The sequence below is a fragment of the Phoxinus phoxinus genome (assembly GCF_949152265.1).
Source record: "Phoxinus phoxinus genome assembly, chromosome: 21".
NCBI lineage: Eukaryota > Metazoa > Chordata > Actinopteri > Cypriniformes > Leuciscidae > Phoxinus > Phoxinus phoxinus.
The window spans coordinates 27,726,924-27,746,029 of record NC_136896.1 but is presented as its reverse complement, the minus strand read 5'-3'; the positions used below and the strand labels follow the sequence as shown (position 1 = coordinate 27,746,029).

At 39.1% G+C, this 19,106-nt stretch overlaps 1 protein-coding gene across 1 annotated transcript; it reads right to left on the bottom strand.

Annotated features, from left to right (window-relative positions):
• Positions 1-115: 115 nt before the first annotated feature.
• On the bottom strand, positions 116-7,050 carry LOC306989197 (serine protease 33). The gene is made up of 7 exons (XM_079594636.1): positions 6,736-7,050; positions 6,605-6,628; positions 6,257-6,342; positions 3,787-3,863; positions 2,947-3,218; positions 1,569-1,729; positions 116-1,472 (listed from the first exon to the last, which is right to left on the bottom strand). The coding sequence occupies exons 1-7, from the start codon at positions 6,779-6,781 to the stop codon at positions 1,215-1,217; spliced, it is 924 nt and encodes a 307-aa protein (XP_079450762.1). The 5' UTR covers positions 6,782-7,050; the 3' UTR covers positions 116-1,214.
• Positions 7,051-19,106: the final 12,056 nt, after the last annotated feature.

Here is a 19,106-nt window from a genome sequence, read left to right as displayed (position 1 = left end):
GCTTTGGAGCATTTGGCAGATTATTTCTGAAATGAAAAAAGTTTTAAAAAGAACTTGAAAAATTATAGAATTTTATATTTTTTATGAATTTGTTTTTATATGAAGTATATATTTTCAGAAACACATTTTACTCCAATACTGTGAGAAAATCAAAGCCATAAATCTAAACAAGTTGTGTTCCAAATTTGAGGTTGATATCAAAAAGAAAAAAAGAGCTTTCAGCAAGAATTTGTTTGGGCGCAGTACCAAACGTTTCCAAAAGATAAAATTCACCTCCAATTAATTTCCAATGTGGCCATTTTTGACCGCAAACAATACAAGTGACTTTTTCAGGACCATCTAACCTTTTCATGTTTATTTTTTGGGGGGTTCATACACCAAGTGCCAAAACCTTTACCAAGTTTCGTAGCATTCAGATGAAGTAAAAACTAAAAATATTTTTTTCTGTAAAAAAAAAAAAACAGCACCAGAAGGTTAAAACACATATCTCCCATAGACTTGCATTAAACGACACAGAAGCTTGTCAGAGAAAATGCCAGATGGCAACAGTTGCTATGATAGGATTGGTGGTCAGTAACGTTTACCTCTACCATAAATAAGCATACAACATATCACACAAAAAGAAAATTACTTTATTACAAAGTTTTATTTACAACATTTCAAGAGGAAACAGTCACCAATAGATGCGAAAATACAACTGACTGACTCTAAGAAAGCATTAAATCTGCAAACATTAATTTCTCAAAATAAAACTTTTACATGTCCGTAAGGTAAATAACATTTATTATTACTGTGCAAAAGGTTGGCTCAATTGTTAAGTGGCCATTTATATTTTAGTTTGCATTATGATAGTCAAATCTCACAGATCTTTTCATCTGCTGTAAGTGGATTTGAGTTGATTCAGTTGAGAAATCGCATTTTTGCACAGTTAAATTACGCAGTATAATCATCTGTGTTAATCAATACACTTGCACAAATTTCAGATAGTTAAAAGATTATAACAATCAAGTGAGCAGGTAAAAAAAATTATCTTATTTCATATCATTCGTATGTCTGTTTGTGTAACTTTGGTACAAGCAAAATAGGAAGCTACATATTATAGTTGTTTAAAAAAGAAAATGATTAAAAAAGCCATGAAAATGCTTATGGCATTAAAATCTCTCTTTATGTGGGACGGTATTTTGGAGTGGGCTTCTGCAAGGATCAATGTGCATCTATCTCAGAATCTGTACCAATACCAGCAGAGTTAGAGTCCTGATGAGCACCATGACCCGGTCGGCCCAGTTGTGACTCGATGCGCTCTTGAGCTGGACTGCTCCAACGTGGCCTTGGATGAAGTTAGTAAAGCTGGACACTTTAGCATAGACTCCTGGTCGGTTAGCTTTAGCACAGCTTTGACCGAAGCTCACGATTCCAGCTTGCACCCAACTACCGTCACTGGTCTCACACACCAGAGGGCCACCGGAGTCACCCTGAAAAAGCACGAGAACAGAAAGATATTATGAACATGAGCAATGCACAAATAAGGTGCAGTTGCGTTTCACACACCAGCACTCGATGCTTCTCACCTGGCATGAGTCTTTGCCCCCCTCTGGGAAGCCAGCGCACATCATGTCAGCGCGGATGTCCATTTTCTCTGTGGGGTTTGTCAGATACATATCCTGACAATCCTTCGAGTCAATGATTGGCACTTGGACTTCCTGCAATGGGCCGACCCCCTGTAGAGCAACTACAAGAGAAGAGAAAATCATTTGAAATGGCTTTTGTGTCTCCATTTTATAGACTAATAACACCAATACATATAAAGTTTAGAAAATATCATGATGAATAACTATTTTTAATACTAATTTCAACCCTCATCCTTCCCTCGGGTCATTTTGACCCGAAAATCATTTTCTAAAAAATTTTATTCATCAGAGGGGTCCAAGACCCTAGGACTTTTGAATGGATTCGAGGAGTTTTGTGGTTGAAATTTAAAAAAGTAACAAATCCTTCCCTCGCAGGTCAAATTGACCCCCATAGGAATGAATGGAATGCTTCAGTACACATAGAAAAACCTAAAAATGCTCAAAATTCAAACTAAAAATGTTAAAACTTCACCAAAAAATGATTTGATAAATGTCTACATGTGTATCTGAATGCATCCTGAATTGAATTGACTTTAGGACCCAGCGGAAACAGATTATTTGCTGCAAATAGTGCTATAAGGCCATCTGGTGGCAAGAGTCATGAAATATCAATTCTTTTTCACAAGGGGTCGGCAAAAACACCCAATGTAATATATTTTGAGCTGAATTAAAAGGGTTGTTGTGCATGAAATTGTGAGTTATTCTGATTTTAAGTTGAAAGAATATGAGGAATGTGCTTAAATAACTATGTATTTATTATTTATTGATCAAATCTAGTAATTTAAAAGGTATATAAAATTAGAAATAACAAAAAAGATCCCCAAAAAATTGCATTAAACCATAGAAAAAAAATAGTATCAAAACGAAATAAGAAGAAAGTTTGCACCACCAATTTTTTTTCCCAGCTTTCTGAAAAAAAAGAAAAAAAAAAAGCATAATTTTAGGGCTTCGGGTCATTTTGAGGGAAAGATGTGTTACAAAAAGCGAGGGAAGGATGATGGTTAATGTTTTGATGCCTAAATTCAAAAAGATTTATTCGTGGGGGAATAATTACCTAATCATTTTCTTGAAGTCTTACACACACGATGTACAGTTAATCTATGCGTGCATTCATTTGCAGCTATTATGTGTGTGGCTTGATGCAGCGCAGGAGATGCAGATAATCCAGTCAAAAATGCTGTCTGCTGTGCCATTAGAAAAATGTTCTTGACCCTTAAGAAACTAACTAATTAATGGAATAATCCATTATTTATTGTTTTAATAGTGCTTTATAAATAAACTGAACTGAAAGCACCCTTAAATAACTGTCCTCACTCACCTCCCTCTCTGATGTCACCCCATCCGGTGATCATGCACTTCATGTCGCTGCTGAACTCCACATTGGCATATGGCAAGCACACAGGCTGAATGCGGTCAGTCCACACAACAGGTGTGTATAGCTCTACCAGAGCAATATCCTGACCGAACGCCGGGTCTGTGTAACCCAGCGGAACCACCACACGACGGACACGATGGCTCGACTCGTCCTGGTTCCAACCGTTCAGCTGCATTCGGCCCGCGTAAATCGTGTAGGGGGAGATGTCATAAGGGCTGGACAGGGGGAGAAATTGTTTATTTGGACATAACAGTTTCATTATACATACAGGTGAACCTCAAAAAATTTGAATGTCGTGCAAAAGTTCATTTATTTCAGTAATTCAACTTAAAAGGTGAAACTAATATATTATATAGACTCATTACATGCAAAGTGAGATATTTCAAGCCTTTATTTGTTATAATTTTGATGAGTATGGCTTAAACCTTATACATTTTTTTTTTATATATCAGAAAATTTGAATATTACATGAAATCAATAAAAAAAAGGATTTTAAATACAGAAATGTCGGCCCAGTGAAAAGTATAATCATGCATATGTACTCAGTACTTGGTTTGGGCCGCTTTTGGATCGATTACTGCCTCAATGTGGTGAAATAAATTAACTTTTGCACAATATTCTAATTTTCCGAGTTTCACCTGTAAAAGTTCAAAGACAAGAACAGGTATAGTTCAAAATTCATGTATAACTTTGATGAAAGGTTTTGATCCACTGTATATATAAAGCCAAAAAATAAACAAACAGGGATTATATGGGTGTTGAAAAAGGTGCATCAAAACTTACTTGGGAAAACAATGTGCAGCAGACAAGACCCATCTGTCCGAGATGAGACTTCCTCCACACACATGTCCATGACTAGTCTGTGTGTACATCAGCCAGAAATCAGGGGGATGTCAATAAAAAAACAGATTCGACAGACAATAGACCTTATTCAAGGTAAAGCCCTATTTAATGTTTGACAGGAATGAAACAAGGCTGTGAGGGATAGAAGTACTTTGCGTTCAATAGATTCCACTGTTATTTAACAACATACCGACTGTCCAGCTGACGAAACGTCTTTCCAAAAAAAAAACCTCCATAAAAGAGTTTTGAAAATCATGTGATCTAGGACTTTTATACAGTGCATATCCCTCACAGCCTGGTTTTCTTCAGCGCTCAATTCAATATGCCGCCGAACCGGACTATTCAAAATGTTTCCTAAACCTTGCCCTTAAAACATTGGTTTGACTGATATTTGGATTCAGTCAAGATCCAGAGGCTGTTTGTTTGTTTATTTAAAAAAATAGGGCAAGGACAAATATATATATATACCGTATATATATTTGTTTATTCGTCAAAGGGTTCAAATGTGTAGTTCACTTTGCAAATTTGTATACATTTATGAAAAGATTCATTTTTAGTTATGTATAAAGGTCTTAAGTAACTGTTTTGTTTTTGTATCTTTTGTATAGTTTAAATTTAGCTGTAAAACTGAAGCCTTGTTTTATCTACCCTTCTGCCATAATACACGAGGAAAAATACTATGGAAGTCAATGGGGCCCATCAACTGTTTGATTACCGACATTCTTCAAAATATCTTCTTTTAATGTTCAGCAAATGATGATGAGTAAAATACAGAATATACATTTTTGGGTAGCTATAGGCCTACCTTTAAAAATTCGAAAATACCGTAAGTTGGGATGCACCGATATCAAGATTTTGGCCAATACCAATAACTGTTTATATTTAAAAGTTAATAACCAATATATTAGCCAATAAATCTAAATATATAATTTTTGAGAGTCTAGTTACAAAAACAAAAGTCTTACCATTAAAGCAAAGTTTAATCCACACAATTATAATGTTCTCATTATAATTTTTTGTAGCCTATATGACAGACTTGAGCTGCACATGTTGCACTTAACATAATTGAAATAACTTCAAAAAAAGAAAATACTATTTCAAGCAATTCAAAACCATCATGTTGAACAGTGCACATCTGAAGTGTTTCAACTGATGAAAATAATCCATTATTTACCGGCTTTAATATTAAAATGAAACATTAAAAATGAACATATATCAGCCGATACCGATATGGTGCATCCCTAAAAATAAGGACACACATTGACCAATAAAATGACAACATATAAAACAACATTTAACCATTATACGCTACCAACATCTTTCAGCGCAGTCTTAAACATCGACAGACCTGGTAACGGCAGGTCTTTCCACAGTCTCTGCACTATTACGTCAAAGGCTCGATCACCTTAATGTATGCAATTGGTTCTAGGCACTACAAGGAGTTTTTGATTCTCTGAGAGTAATGTTCTGGAAGGATTATACAGGATTAAAAGGTTTGCCAGATGCGGTGGGGCCTGGTTATTTAAAGATTTATACAAAAACAATACAACGTTGTACCTAATTCTAAGATGGACAGGGAGCCATTTTAGAGAAGCTAATACAGGTGTAATTGATTCGTGTTTCTTTAGCCTCCTTAAGAGCCTTGCCACAGAATTTTGCACTTACTGTAATCGAGACAAAAGTGCGGAGGTGATGCCAGAATACAGAGAGTTACAGAAATCCAGCAGCGATAGAATAAATATATGGATTACTCTTTCAAAATCTGCATATAATAAAAATGGTTCAGTTTTAACTAACAAAGCAAATTATAAAAACAAGCCCGGACCACAGTTCATTTGCGATTCCATTTCTAGGTTATTATCAATTAAAAAACCTAAATCTCTTTCTGACATTTTCGAACATGATGCCAGGGGACTCGAATCTGGTTTGGGTGGCCAAAAACAATAACCTCAGTTTTATCCTGTTTTTCACCTACTCCAATTTTGTATGTTCTTAAATTGACTCAAATTAATTGATAGAGCGCCTGAGCGGTACATACAATTGAGTGTTGTCGGCGTAACACTGAAATGACACTCCATACTTTCTAAAAATGCTACCCAAAGGGAGCAAATATAAAGAAAAAAGAGTGGGAGAAAGAATAGCCCCTTGCAGAACCACTCAAAGAAGACGTCTTTTACCCGAGGTTGCATTACATTTTACTTTAATGTCAAATTATGTATAGAATTGTGTATAAAGACCAAAATAAAAAACAAAATGATGATTTTGCTTTAAATGAATACTGTTCTGATCATTCATGCATTCATGATCTTGCTGTTTCTCTTCTTTCTGAGCTATGAATGTACGCTGCCTGTATGTAAATAAACTCTCAGTTTTTCAAACGTTTTACTTTCATAATGCCTGCCATTCTTACCTGAATATCCACCTGCCAAGGCCAAGCACCTTCTGACGCAGAAGAACCGCCAACAATCCTGTTCATCATTGGTGGCCGACCACATTCTGAGAAAAAGACGTTAAATCTGTTGACTTGTTTGCTTTCCTCCCACAAAACAATTCACATACACAACAGGGATCTTAAGATTATAAAAGTATCACACACAATTTTTTTTTTATATAAACGTACAATTTTGTACACAATTTAATACGAATTTTAACTATAAACTTAAGTATATAAAATTATATAATAATATTTCAAGTATAGATTTTAGCTAGTATGTTTCTCTCATACAAAACGTTAGTACAAATTAGGTCAAGTTCCTACCTTGAGCCTCGCCCGTCCATATCCCTGAATGGCGCCCGACATAAAGCAAAATAGAGTTACAATCCAACATTAATTATTAATCCATTAGCAAAAAATATATATTCTTATTAGAAAGAAAGTTGTGCACCTACCAATCAATATGACGAAGACAGTCCAACAACATTCGGCGCCCCGCATCTTATCAAAACACCTGTGGACTATTCCGTGGCGTCTTCACAAAAGTCCAACTTTGTTGATAACTCAGCTGAGATCTACGACGCAACTCTTTAAAACGCTGATGTTTATAGAAATAGCCTCCTCACTGCCTTGGTCGACGAAGTAGGGGAAAGAGAGGATTCGAAGACGTCGGAACCGGTCGGAACACAGTTTCGCTCATGAAAAAAACATTAACCGAGATTAGTTCTTCAAAAATGATCTTCCTACCTGTCCTACAATGACCAATCAGGAGCGTTCGTCGCACCCAGAGTGAGTATTCGCCCCGCCCACTTGTTCACATCTGGCAGTTTTGGTTTCTCATGGTTTGTTTGTTTCTAGAATTTCTCCGAGAATGTGGTAGAGCAAGGTTGTACTGGACTAATGAATACAAGTTTTAAAATGTAGGCTCTCACTAAACATAATGTGTGTAATCTAAACAACATAGTAAAGCTTCAAGGTCTACAGTTCTGCCTTGTGGTGGCTTTGTTGATTTAATTGTTTCCAATAAAAGTTATAGATTGTATCTTTTTCTATGGCAAATGTCATCTAAGACTGCTGGGTTGAAGAAGGAACATTGCAAACAAGTTTAGCAATCAGTCCCTTCTTCTATGCACATGACTGAGAACCAGGTCTAACAGGTTTGAACATATTGGCCTCCACACATAATGCCAATGAAGTTATTAACAACAAAGAATCATTGCATTTAGCTAATTTGGTGATCATGACTTTGTAAATCTGTGGTGTGCACATGTTAAAGTGTTAAAATGAACACAGTTCACAGCTAAAAATGCAATTATAAATGATTATTATAAATTCTAATCAAAGTATGTAAACAAAAAAAACTGTTTTTTTAAGAATAATTTATAATATGAAGTGTATGATATTTAAGAATATGAAGTAGCTATGCAACAAACAAAAATTTATAAATAAGCATGCAATGCTGATTTTAGATAAAAAAAAAGATGTCTGTGTGTAATATGAGTGACATGAAACCAGCAGTGCAGGAGATTAGTTCCCGTAACAGTCATAGAGTTTAGCAGCCATTGTATTACAGGGGTCATGAAATGAGAAAGACAATTTTCTTTGATATTTTGACACATAAGAGGTATATAAAAACACACTGTAAATTGAACTGAACCCAAACTTTATTGTTAGTCCAAAAACTGTTGTTATTGAAGCCAAGCTAATATTATAATATATATTACATATGTTATGCATGTAGCCTACATTATGTATATGTGTGTGTGTGTGTGTATATATATATATATATATATATATATATATATATATATACATATATACGTATATACGTATATTACTATATATACACGTGTGTGTGTGTGTTCTTTTATTTGACAAAAAATTGGTACAAGACTAAATGGTTTAATGAGGAAACTACAATCCCATAAAGCATTGTGAATGACCCAATCAAAATAAAAATGAATGAATATAAAACTTTTGATTTAAAGATGCTGATTATGTGTTACATTCTAGTTTCCAAAGGGAGGTGAGCCTGACAACCCACTGCTCGGGCCACCGATGCCAGCAAAGGAGGTATGGAGTTGTGGTGCGAGAAAAAATTACGCAAACACCAAATACTGTATAAAAACAAAGCTTTTATTTAGCCACGGTAATCGTGTAAATAGTAAACAATAATAATTTTCTGCGAAAAAGGGAGGGCTGGACGGACCAAAGCAAAGAAATAAACAAAAAGGACCCCACCCCTAACCTATACTAACCCCCCCCAGCTGCCGGAACAGTCACAGAAGCCATCTTGCTTGGTAGAAAAACACAACCACACAAACCACAAGCAATACCAGAACAAAATGACTATAAAACAAACCCAGAACTCTGGTAAAGTAACAATGTATATAGAAACAATATATTTTAAGTATATACACACACAAACATTTTAGTAGTTTGAAAGCGTAGGAAGACATTGGCTGCATCCGAAATAACATACTTCCCTATATAGTAGGCGAAAAACAGTGAGTAGAAAAAGATGTCTGAACTCACAGTTCTCGGCAAAATGTCCCCGGATGACCTACTTCTTCCGGCAGATTCTGAAGTGTGCATATGATGGACACTTTACCATCCCATGAGGCCACAGGAGAGGATTTGTGAATGGCAATGAAGTGACGCAACTGTCACATGGTATTGACAACATGGCGGATGTAGTACAGCATATTACACATAGAACATACATTTTTAGTGGTCTTATTATTACTTATTCAAAATAAGAACCTACTCAAGAGAGTAGCAGCAGAGGCAGCATTTTTCCGCCATAGAGTCAGGCTGTGTTTGGCGCCGGCCCGCCGGCGGGCCCGCGGCCATTATATATTTTAAACAGTAATATCCTATACTAAACCTAAACCAATCTTGACAAACTATATGTCATTTGAAAGCTTAAAATCTCTAGTTTTCATTTGTGATGACTGATTTTTAAAATACATTACAGAGGAGCCGTAATTTATCAATTTGCAACAAGAATATTTTCATACTCCTAAGGCGTGTTCAGACCTTTATTTTGAAATAGTGATGAACATGAAAAATCATGAAAGAATGGTAGAAACCTCAGTTTATTTTCATGCCAAGAGTTCAAAAGATAGCATCCATTCAATTATTTTAGAAAAAAAGGTCTGAAAATGTTTTAAATATAAATAAAAAAATTATAGATTTACCATTTGTGATTCACCATTCGTGGCAGCGAGCTATAATGCACATACGTGTTCTTTTTGTGTTTCTTAGAGGTTGAATTCATTTAAAAATCTGCCAAACTTCCAACACTACTTCTGAATAGGATTTCTACTTCATAAATTGTATGAAAATTGTAAAAATAATGGTTCAGATCCCTCAAACAACATATGGAAATGGAGGCGCCCTTATATGGGCAGTAATGTCAACTAGTGAAAAAGTTTGGTACTGCGCCCAAACAAAATCTCACTGAAAGCTTATTTTTTGAGATATCAACCTAAAATTTTAAACACAACTTGTTCAGATTTTTGCCTTTGATTTTTTTGCATTTTTAGAGTCCTCCAGGTTTTGAAAATATATATTTTATATAAAATATGAATAATTAAATTTTTAACGTTGTACATTTTCATAAACTCAAACTTCTATAACTTTTTTTCTGTTTAACTTTCTTAATTTATTTCTCTTCTACAAAAATCTGCCAAATGTCTTTTTAAAAACAAGACCAATCTTACATCTATACTCCAAAGCATTCTTGAATTACAACCATTTAAGTTCGGAATGTGCATTTTCATGTATATTCAAAAAAAGGGGGGCGCTTGATAAGGAGTTAAAAGCTGAAAACGCTGGCAGCATAAGGAGGGAGAGAGAAAAGGCATCCGATGATCATGTCACATCCAGTTTACTGAGATACCTTCATAGATGTCCTTCACTGCCTATGATATGCACAACTCATCTGAAAGTTGTGGTTGGTGGTCAGTTTGAATGTACATGCATGTTTTTGACCGACATTTTCCTTTAAATGTACACTGTAAAAAATATCTACTTGGTTCTACTTAAAAGCATAAGTTAAGCAGCTGCCTCAAAATTTCAAGTAAAACCAAAATGGATTAATGAATTGTTTCAACTCATTATTTTGAGTCTTGTTAAGCTGTGAATTGCCTTCTGCGAGTCAACATTACTAAACCATTTTTGTTGTTTCAACTTTGCTATGCAAGTTCAAAATAAAGTGAACTCATTAATGAGCATTCGGTTCACTTATCCCCATTAGTGGGTTCAACCTAGTAATTTCAATTAAGTAATGTCTTTGAATTAGGGTATCGAGTTATGATGATCTAAAATAATTGCTTGTTTTAACTTAACAATTAATTATAAACACACACACATTTGTGTACAAAACTTTTTGTTATTAAAACCAATGTTAAGCCAATACAACACTATTTGTGCCGCTCCTTTAAGAAAGCGGGTAGAAGAATTACTACACCGCGCTGATTGTCTCTTTAGACTTTCCGTAGTTCTCAATGCATACAACAACCCTGAAGCACAGCTGAGCACTTTTCATCATCTTTTACACGTTTTGTCTTCATAACTCTGAAGATCTTATGTCTGTAAGTTATGGTTAAAGTTGCATTTTCATGACAACATTAAGTAAAGATCGTTTGAATTACATATTTGTGTGAAAAGTGTTAAAAATGATAAAGATGCTAATCGCGTTAGCCTGTCTATGGCGTTTTCCATGTTAAGTTAGCATTCATGCTAATCGCTATATAACCATGTGTGGTTAATGGGTAAATTTATGTTACTGTATTTTGTGTATGGTATTTAATCCTGTGTTAATAAGAATTTAACCTATTCAAGTTTATTAATAAGTACATTTGTATTTCTGTATTTTCAGTTTCACAGTGCTTCTGATAAAACATCCTAAACGTCCTACTGCTTCCTGGGTGTTTATTGAAGAACCTGTTAGCTGTCTGCCAAGCTAGAAGTCATACCCAAATTTTAGTAAGGGCAGAATAGTGAAAAGACATTATTCGACGGGTTATATCTGGAACGTGTTGCCACGTGGAAATGCACAGCAATCTTCACTAAAGCTGCCTTCACTATGGAAGATCTCGAGATACGATCCCAATGCTCTAACACCTCACGTAGCAGCCGGTCTTCTTCAGCAAGTGTTATAGCAGCCAGAGCACGTGCCAAGGCAGAGGCTGCTCGCACTCAAGCATCATTTGCTCAAAAAGAAGCAGACATGCTAAAAGCACAAGCATATATCGAGGAAGAACAAAAGAAAGCTACAGCTGTGGCTGATAGGAAAAAAGCAGAGCTGGAAGCAAACCTCCACACTCTGCGACTAGAGAGTGCTGCTGCAGCTGCCAATGCTGAAGCTGAAGTTTTAGAGGCAGCTGCTGAGAACGAAGTAGGGGATCCTGATCACGTAAGCTTAAAGAGTGAATGCGTTGAGCAGGGTTTTGCAACAAATCCAAAATCTGACCACTCTCACCATGACTCGCAACCCCAAGAACCGGAGCCAACACCAACACGCCAGCTAACAATGGAAGTTGGTGAGTCAGTTAAAAGATACAAGGAGAAGGGTACCACGCAGTCAGATGAAATCAGAGTCCACGAGTTTCAGGAATTACCCGCTCAATACACATTCACTCAAGAACAAGCTCCTTCGAGTTGCCACCATCAAGGTCCATATAAGTCCACTCTGTACGACTTTGAGCGTCAATATCATTCATCTCCACTACGAGGAAGTTCTAGCCACAGAGATCACTCACACATGGCTACACTATTAGGCAACCATGACCAACCTTCTCAGCCTTATTCAACCTTTGCTTCCAGAGAGCCCGAGTCTGGGTCAGCAGCTATGTCAGACTTAGCCAGGTATTTGGTACGCCGCGAAATGGTGAGCTCAGGGCTACTAAAGTACGACGACCAACCAGAGAACTATAGGGCCTGGAAGGCATCCTTCTACAGCTCTATAGAGAGCCTACACCTAGCACCAAGAGAGGAGTTAGATCTCCTTTGCAAATGGCTGGGACCAAAATCTTCCGAGCAGGCAAGGAGGATAAGAGCGGTTCATATCCATGATGCAGCAGCGGGTGTGAATATGGTGTGGCAAAGGCTGGAGGACTGCTTTGGATCGCCGGAAGCCATAGAAAATGCTCTCTTCAGGAAAATAGAGGATTTTCCTAAAATCAGCAACAGAGACAATCAAAAGCTGAGAGAATTTGGAGACATTCTTTTGGAGCTAGAGGCTGCCAGAGCAGATGGCTTCTTAACTGGACTCAGTTACTTGGACACATCTCGTGGCATCACTCCAATTGTTCAGAAACTGCCATACTCCCTGCATGACAAGTGGGTCTCTCTAGCATCTCGTTACAAAGAAGCCTACAGAGCTTCATACCCACCATTCTCTATATTGGCAAAGTTTGTCTGTGACCAAGCCAAGATTCTGAACGACCCGAGTTTCACAGCACTTACTGGTCCGAGCATGAACAAAACTGAAAGACCCTTTAAACAAAATTTAACACCTGTTTCTGTCAGGAGGACGGACGTCTCAGTAGTCACTGATAACCATCAAGAAAACTTGGAAGAAAAAGCACCGATCGACCTAGACAAGCAGTGTCCCCTTCACCTCAAACCACATCCCCTGAGGAAATGCCGTGGTTTCCGAAGCAAACCTTTGGAGGAGAGAAAAACATACCTTAGGGACAAGAACATCTGTTACAGGTGTTGTGCTTCATACAGTCACCTAGCCAAGAACTGCGACAAAAACATTCAATGCAGAGAGTGCAATAGTGATAGTCACCCAACAGCACTTCATCCGGGACCAGCTCCGTGGACTTCTGGAGCCCCTGTAATGGCGAAAGATCAAGGCGGGGAGCAAAGGGAAGGAGCCTCTTTAGCTATCACATCCAAATGCACAGACATATGTGGGTCTGCTTCAAGGTCGAGGTCATGTGCAAAAATCTGTCTTGTCAGTGTTTACCCAGAAGGCCATAGAGAAAGAGCCGTGAGAACCTACGCTGTTGTCGACGAACAGAGTAACAGATCTTTGGCAAGAAGTGAGTTTTTTGAGCTCTTTGACATCAAGGAAGGTTTAGCTTCATACACATTGAAGACATGCTCAGGAGTCGTTGATACCATAGGGCGACGAGCTAACAACTTCGTCATGGAGTCTTTAGATGGTAAGAATCAGATCCCACTCCCATCTCTGATCGAATGTGATATGTTGCCAGACGATAGGTCAGAAATTCCCACGCCAGAGATCGCCAAACACTATTCTCATCTCAAAGGCGTTGTGGGCAAGATCCCTCCACTCGATCCCACAGCAGCCATCCTTATTCTACTCGGACGTGATGTACCAAGAGTGCATAAAGTACGAAAGCAGTGCAACGGACCTCATAACGCACCCTATGCCCAACGCCTCGATCTGGGCTGGGTTATCATAGGAGAAGTGTGTTTGGGGTCAGCTCACAAACCAGACGCCATCAATGTCTACAAGACTAACATACTGAGTAACGGCCGTCCATCTCTTTTTGATCCTTGTCCAAGTAAGCTTCACATCAAAGAGAAGGTGGGTGTTCAGGTACTTCAACCTGGAGTTGCACATCTCGCAGATGTTGACAACCTGTTTAGTGAAACGGATTGTCTTGGTAAAGGAGTCTTCCAGCAAACGGCCCAGGATGACAAGCCTGCTATGTCTGTGGAAGATAAGATCTTTCTGGAAATCATGGACAAACAGATGTTTATGGACGACTCAAACAGTTGGGTGGCTCCATTGCCCTTTAGAGAACCAAGGCGCAAACTTCCCAACAATAGAGTACAAGCAGAAAACCGTCTTAAGACACTACGCCGTAGGATGGAAAGCTGTCAGGAAATGAGAGAACACATGCTTGTATTTATGCAGAGAATCTTTGAATCAGGACATGCAGAACCAGCTCCCACGCTCCCCCGAGACCAAGAACGCTGGTATCTGCCAATTTTTGGGGTGTACCATCCACGCAAGCCAGGTCAGATTCGAGCTGTATTCGACTCCAGTGCGAAGCATGATGGTATTTCCCTGAATGACATCCTTTTGAGCGGCCCTGATTTAAACAACTCGCTCCTTGGGGTACTTACTCGCTTCCGTAAAGAACCGGTTGCTGTAGTAGCAGACATAGAGCAGATGTTCTACTGCTTCAGAGTCTGCGAGGAGCATCGTGATTTCCTGCGGTTCCTCTGGTTTCAGAACAACGACCCTGCCAGAGAGGTTGCAGAGTACCGCATGACTGTCCATGTATTTGGAAATAGCCCCTCACCAGCCGTTGCCATATATGGTTTAAGAAGAGCTGCTCTACAAGAGGAAGACGAATATGGCCCGGAGGCAAAACAGTTTGTCTTGAGAGATTTTTACGTGGATGACGGTTTGGCGTCATTTCCTACCAGTGACCTCGCCATTCATGTACTAAAACAGACTAAAGAGATGTTGGCAGTTTCAAACATTCGACTACACAAGATAGCATCCAATCACAAGGCTGTGATGGAGGCATTCCCACCCGAAGAACGGGCTAAAGAGCTAAAGGATTTAGCACTGGGGGTAGACCCTCTACCTGTGCAGAGAAGCTTAGGGCTCAACTGGAACCTTCAGAGCGACAGTTTCACTTTCTTTGTCTCCAGAGAAGACAAACCATTTACGCGCAGGGGTGTTCTCTCAACAGTCAACAGTCTGTTTGACCCACTTGGTTTTGTGGCTCCAATAACAATACAAGGGAAGTTACTTGTCAGAGAACTTTCATCAGAGTATTGTGAATGGGATGACCCATTGCCTGCCGAGAAAAAGACAAGGTGGAAGACCTGGAAAGATTCGCTCATTGCACTCGAGCAGCTCCAGATTCCACGGTCATACTTACCTGTTTCTTTGGTCTCTACACAAGCCAGGGAACTATGTGTCTTTTCTGACGCCTCCACCACAGCTATCTCTGCAGTAGCTTACATCAGAGCAGTTGACAATCAAGGAAACATTCAGGTTGGATTCTGCATGGGGAAGTCCAAATTGGCTCCAAAGCAGTGCCACACTGTACCACGTCTGGAGCTTTGTGCAGCCGTACTTGCGGTAGAGCTTGCAGACACGTTGGTGGAAGAGTTGGACATGAAGGGGCACACAGTTAAGTTCTACACAGATAGTAGAGTAGTGCTTGGTTATATATACAACACTAACAGAAGGTTTTACGTATATGTTGCCAACAGAGTAGCACGCATCCGAAAGTCAACACGCTCCGAACAATGGCATTTTATCAACACAGGACAAAATCCTGCAGATCACGGCACACGAGACATACCAGCTACTCTCTTGAAGGAAACCAACTGGTTTTGCGGACCCCTCTTTCTCAAAAAGAAAGATAACGCTGCTTCGTCTCAGCAGGAAGTCTTCGAGCTCGTGGAACCAGACTTGGATGCAGAGGTGCGTTCCCCGATTACAACCCTGGCGACTAATGTTTCCAAAGCTCACCTTGGCTCGCACAGATTCGAGCGTTTTTCCAGCTGGAAGCAACTGACCCTTGGAGTAGCTAGACTTATTCAGAAAGCCAGATCTTGTTTTAAGACTTTGGGCGAAACAAAAATGGATAATCTCTCGCAGGCAAGGACTGTAATAATCCGTTGTGTACAACACGAAATCTTCAAAGAGGAAATTAAAAATTTGTCCAAAGGAGAGAGTGTGTCAAAAGACAGCCATCTCAGAAAACTTGATCCCATCATGGACACTGACGGTTTGTTGAGAATAGGTGGTCGCCTGTCCTCCGCCGCAATTTCTTGGGAAGAGAAACACCCAATAATCATCCCTAAACTCCATCACATTGCAACACTGTTGGTGCGTTATTACCATGAACGGGTCGCACACCAAGGCAGACACATCACCGAAGGCGCCATTCGGTCTGCCGGGTTATGGATATTGGGAGGAAAGAGACTGGTGTCAAGTGTCCTACACAAATGTGTTACTTGTTTGAAGTTAAGAGGCGAGACAGAAACGCAAAAAATGTCCGACCTACCTGTCGATCGAGTTACCCAAGTTCCTCCATTTACTCATGTCGGGATGGACGTGTTTGGCCCGTGGACAGTTTGTGCTCGTCGCACCAGAGGAGGTCTTGCTGAAGGAAAACGCTGGGCAGTGTTGTTTACCTGTCTAGTAACAAGAGCAGTGCACATAGAGGTAGTGGAGTCTCTATCAACATCGAGCTTCATAAATGCTCTAAGGAGATTCACCGCTATCAGAGGACCAGCAAAGCTTTTTCGTTCCGATCGCGGAACAAACTTTGTCGGTGCCTGTAGAGAACTAGGAATAACACCACAAGAGGCAGAGCTTCAGTCTTATCTGAAGGAACAAGGTTGTACTTGGGATTTCAATGTACCCCACTCTTCTCACATGGGTGGGGCATGGGAAAGAATGATAGGTGTTGCTCGCCGCATTCTGGATGCCATGCTACTCAAGGTACACTCCCCCAAACTCTCTCACGAGGTCTTAGTCACGCTATTGGCCGAAGTTGTTGCCATCATGAACGCAAGGCCAATAGTCCCTGTGTCATCAGATCCGCACAGTCCTGCTGTCCTCACACCTGCCATGCTTTTGACACAGAAAACAGATTCACTGACCGCTCCTTTGGGATACTTTGACTTAAAGGATCTTTACCGGAGTCAATGGAAGCAGGTCCAAAACCTTGCGGATCACTTCTGGAAACAATGGCGTCAGGAATACCTTGCCACACTACAACCAAGACGGAAATGGCAGACAAGTCAACCCAACTTACAATCTGGAGATGTCGTGCTTCTTAAAGACAAGGGAGCCAAGCGGAATGAATGGCCTATGGGACTGATAGTCAATACGTTTCCTGGCCGAGATGGTAGAGTTCGCCAAGTGGAGGTTAGGGTAGTTCAAGGGGGTTCTGCTAGAGTTTATTCAAGACCCATCTCAGAAGTTGTTCTTTTATTCAGGGAGACATAGTGGTATACTATATTATACCAGGCGGGGAGTGTGCCGCTCCTTTAAGAAAGCGGGTAGAAGAATTACTACACCGCGCTGATTGTCTCTTTAGACTTTCCGTAGTTCTCAATGCATACAACAACCCTGAAGCACAGCTGAGCACTTTTCATCATCTTTTACACGTTTTGTCTTCATAACTCTGAAGATCTTATGTCTGTAAGTTATGGTTAAAGTTGCATTTTCATGACAACATTAAGTAAAGATCGTTTGAATTACATATTTGTGTGAAAAGTGTTAAAAATGATAAAGATGCTAATCGCGTTAGCCTGTCTATGGCGTTTTCCATGTTAAGTTAGCATTCATGCTAATCGCTATATAACCATGTGTGGTTAATGGGTAAATTTATGTTACTGTATTTTGTGTATGGTATTTAATCCTGTGTTAATAAGAATTTAACCTATTCAAGTTTATTAATAAGTACATTTGTATTTCTGTATTTTCAGTTTCACAGTGCTTCTGATAAAACATCCTAAACGTCCTACTGCTTCCTGGGTGTTTATTGAAGAACCTGTTAGCTGTCTGCCAAGCTAGAAGTCATACCCAAATTTTAGTAAGGGCAGAATACTATTCATATTAACCCAATAGAAAATACTTTCCTTTAAACACATTAGCTTTTCCTTACACAACACTCTTTGTCTCTTTGTCTTTGGTGAGTTTAATATCAGTTATATTTTAATCAACACAAAGATTCATTTAAATTTTAAATTTCAATATTTATACTTTTATAAATCATTAATCGTCTTAATCTGTGATGAACCCTGTTTCTGTGTGTGTGTGTGTGTTTGTTTGTATGTATGTGTGTGTGTGTGTGTTGTTTTTGCGTGTGGTGTGTGTGTGTGTGTGTGTGTGTGTGGTGTTTGTTTGTGGGTGTGGTGTGTGTTTGTTTGTGGTGTTTGTTTGTGTGTGTGTTTGATTGTTTGTGTGCATGTAATGTGTGTGGTGTGTGTTTGTGTGTGTGGTGTTTGTTTGTGGGGTGTTTGTGGGTGTGGTGTGTGTTTGTTTGTTTGTGTGTGTGTAATGTGTGTTTGTGTGTGTGGTGTTTGCTTGTGGGTGTGGTGTGTGTTTGTTTGTTTGTGTGTAATGTGTGTTTGTTTGTGTGTGGTGTTTGTTTGTGTGTGGTGTGTGTTTGTTTGTGTGTGGTGTGTGTTTGTGGGTGTGGTGTTTGTTTGTGGGTGTGGTGTGTGTTTGTTTGTGTTTGTATGGTGTTTGATTGTTTGTGTGTGTTTGTACAATTTTTTTTTTTATTAAAACCAATGTTCAGCCAATACAGCACTATTCACATTCACCCAATAGAAAATACTTTCCTTTAAACACATTAGCTTTTTTCCTTACACAACACTGAAATATTGAACAGGTTTTAACATTAAGACTGCAGCTGGTTGTTTTCAAATATTTGAGACTTGATACATGTCTACAGAAACAAAGGGAAAATATTAATTCCAATCGTATTCTCGGGTGGGGCATGGTTTACAAATTGTACCTCAGGAGCTTGTTTCGGATGCCGTGGACTCTGGCAGAGGCTTGATCTTCATCACTACCCTCTGAAGGAACTCAACTCAAAGGAATACTTCATGGCTCGTGGATACTCAAGATTAACGCAGTAGATGATCCCCAAAAGCATGGCAAAGCTGGATGGCACATCCTTAAAGTCAACAGTCTCCTCAACCACAACTGCCACATTGAAGACCTCACGTGGAAATGCATCCTGGTTTTCACCTTCATAGCCTATCAACAGGCCAAGTTGCATCCCCTCCATGGCTGCAGTCAGAGTCTCACCATGGGCCTTGAAAAGCAGAAGAAAAAAATAGTGTGAAT

Bases quoted from the DNA above. Each gene is read 5' to 3' on its own strand.
- LOC306989197 (XM_079594636.1), bottom strand. From the start codon at position 6,781: ATGCGGGGCGCCGAATGTTGTTGGACTGTCTTCGTCATATTGATTG. The intron at 6,343-6,604 runs GTAGGAACTTGA...TCTTTTTCTCAG, and splicing joins ATGGACGGGCGAGGCTCAAG to AATGTGGTCGGCCACCAATG. The intron at 1,730-2,946 runs GTGAGTGAGGAC...CTTCTCTTGTAG, and splicing joins GGGTGACATCAGAGAGGGAG to TTGCTCTACAGGGGGTCGGC.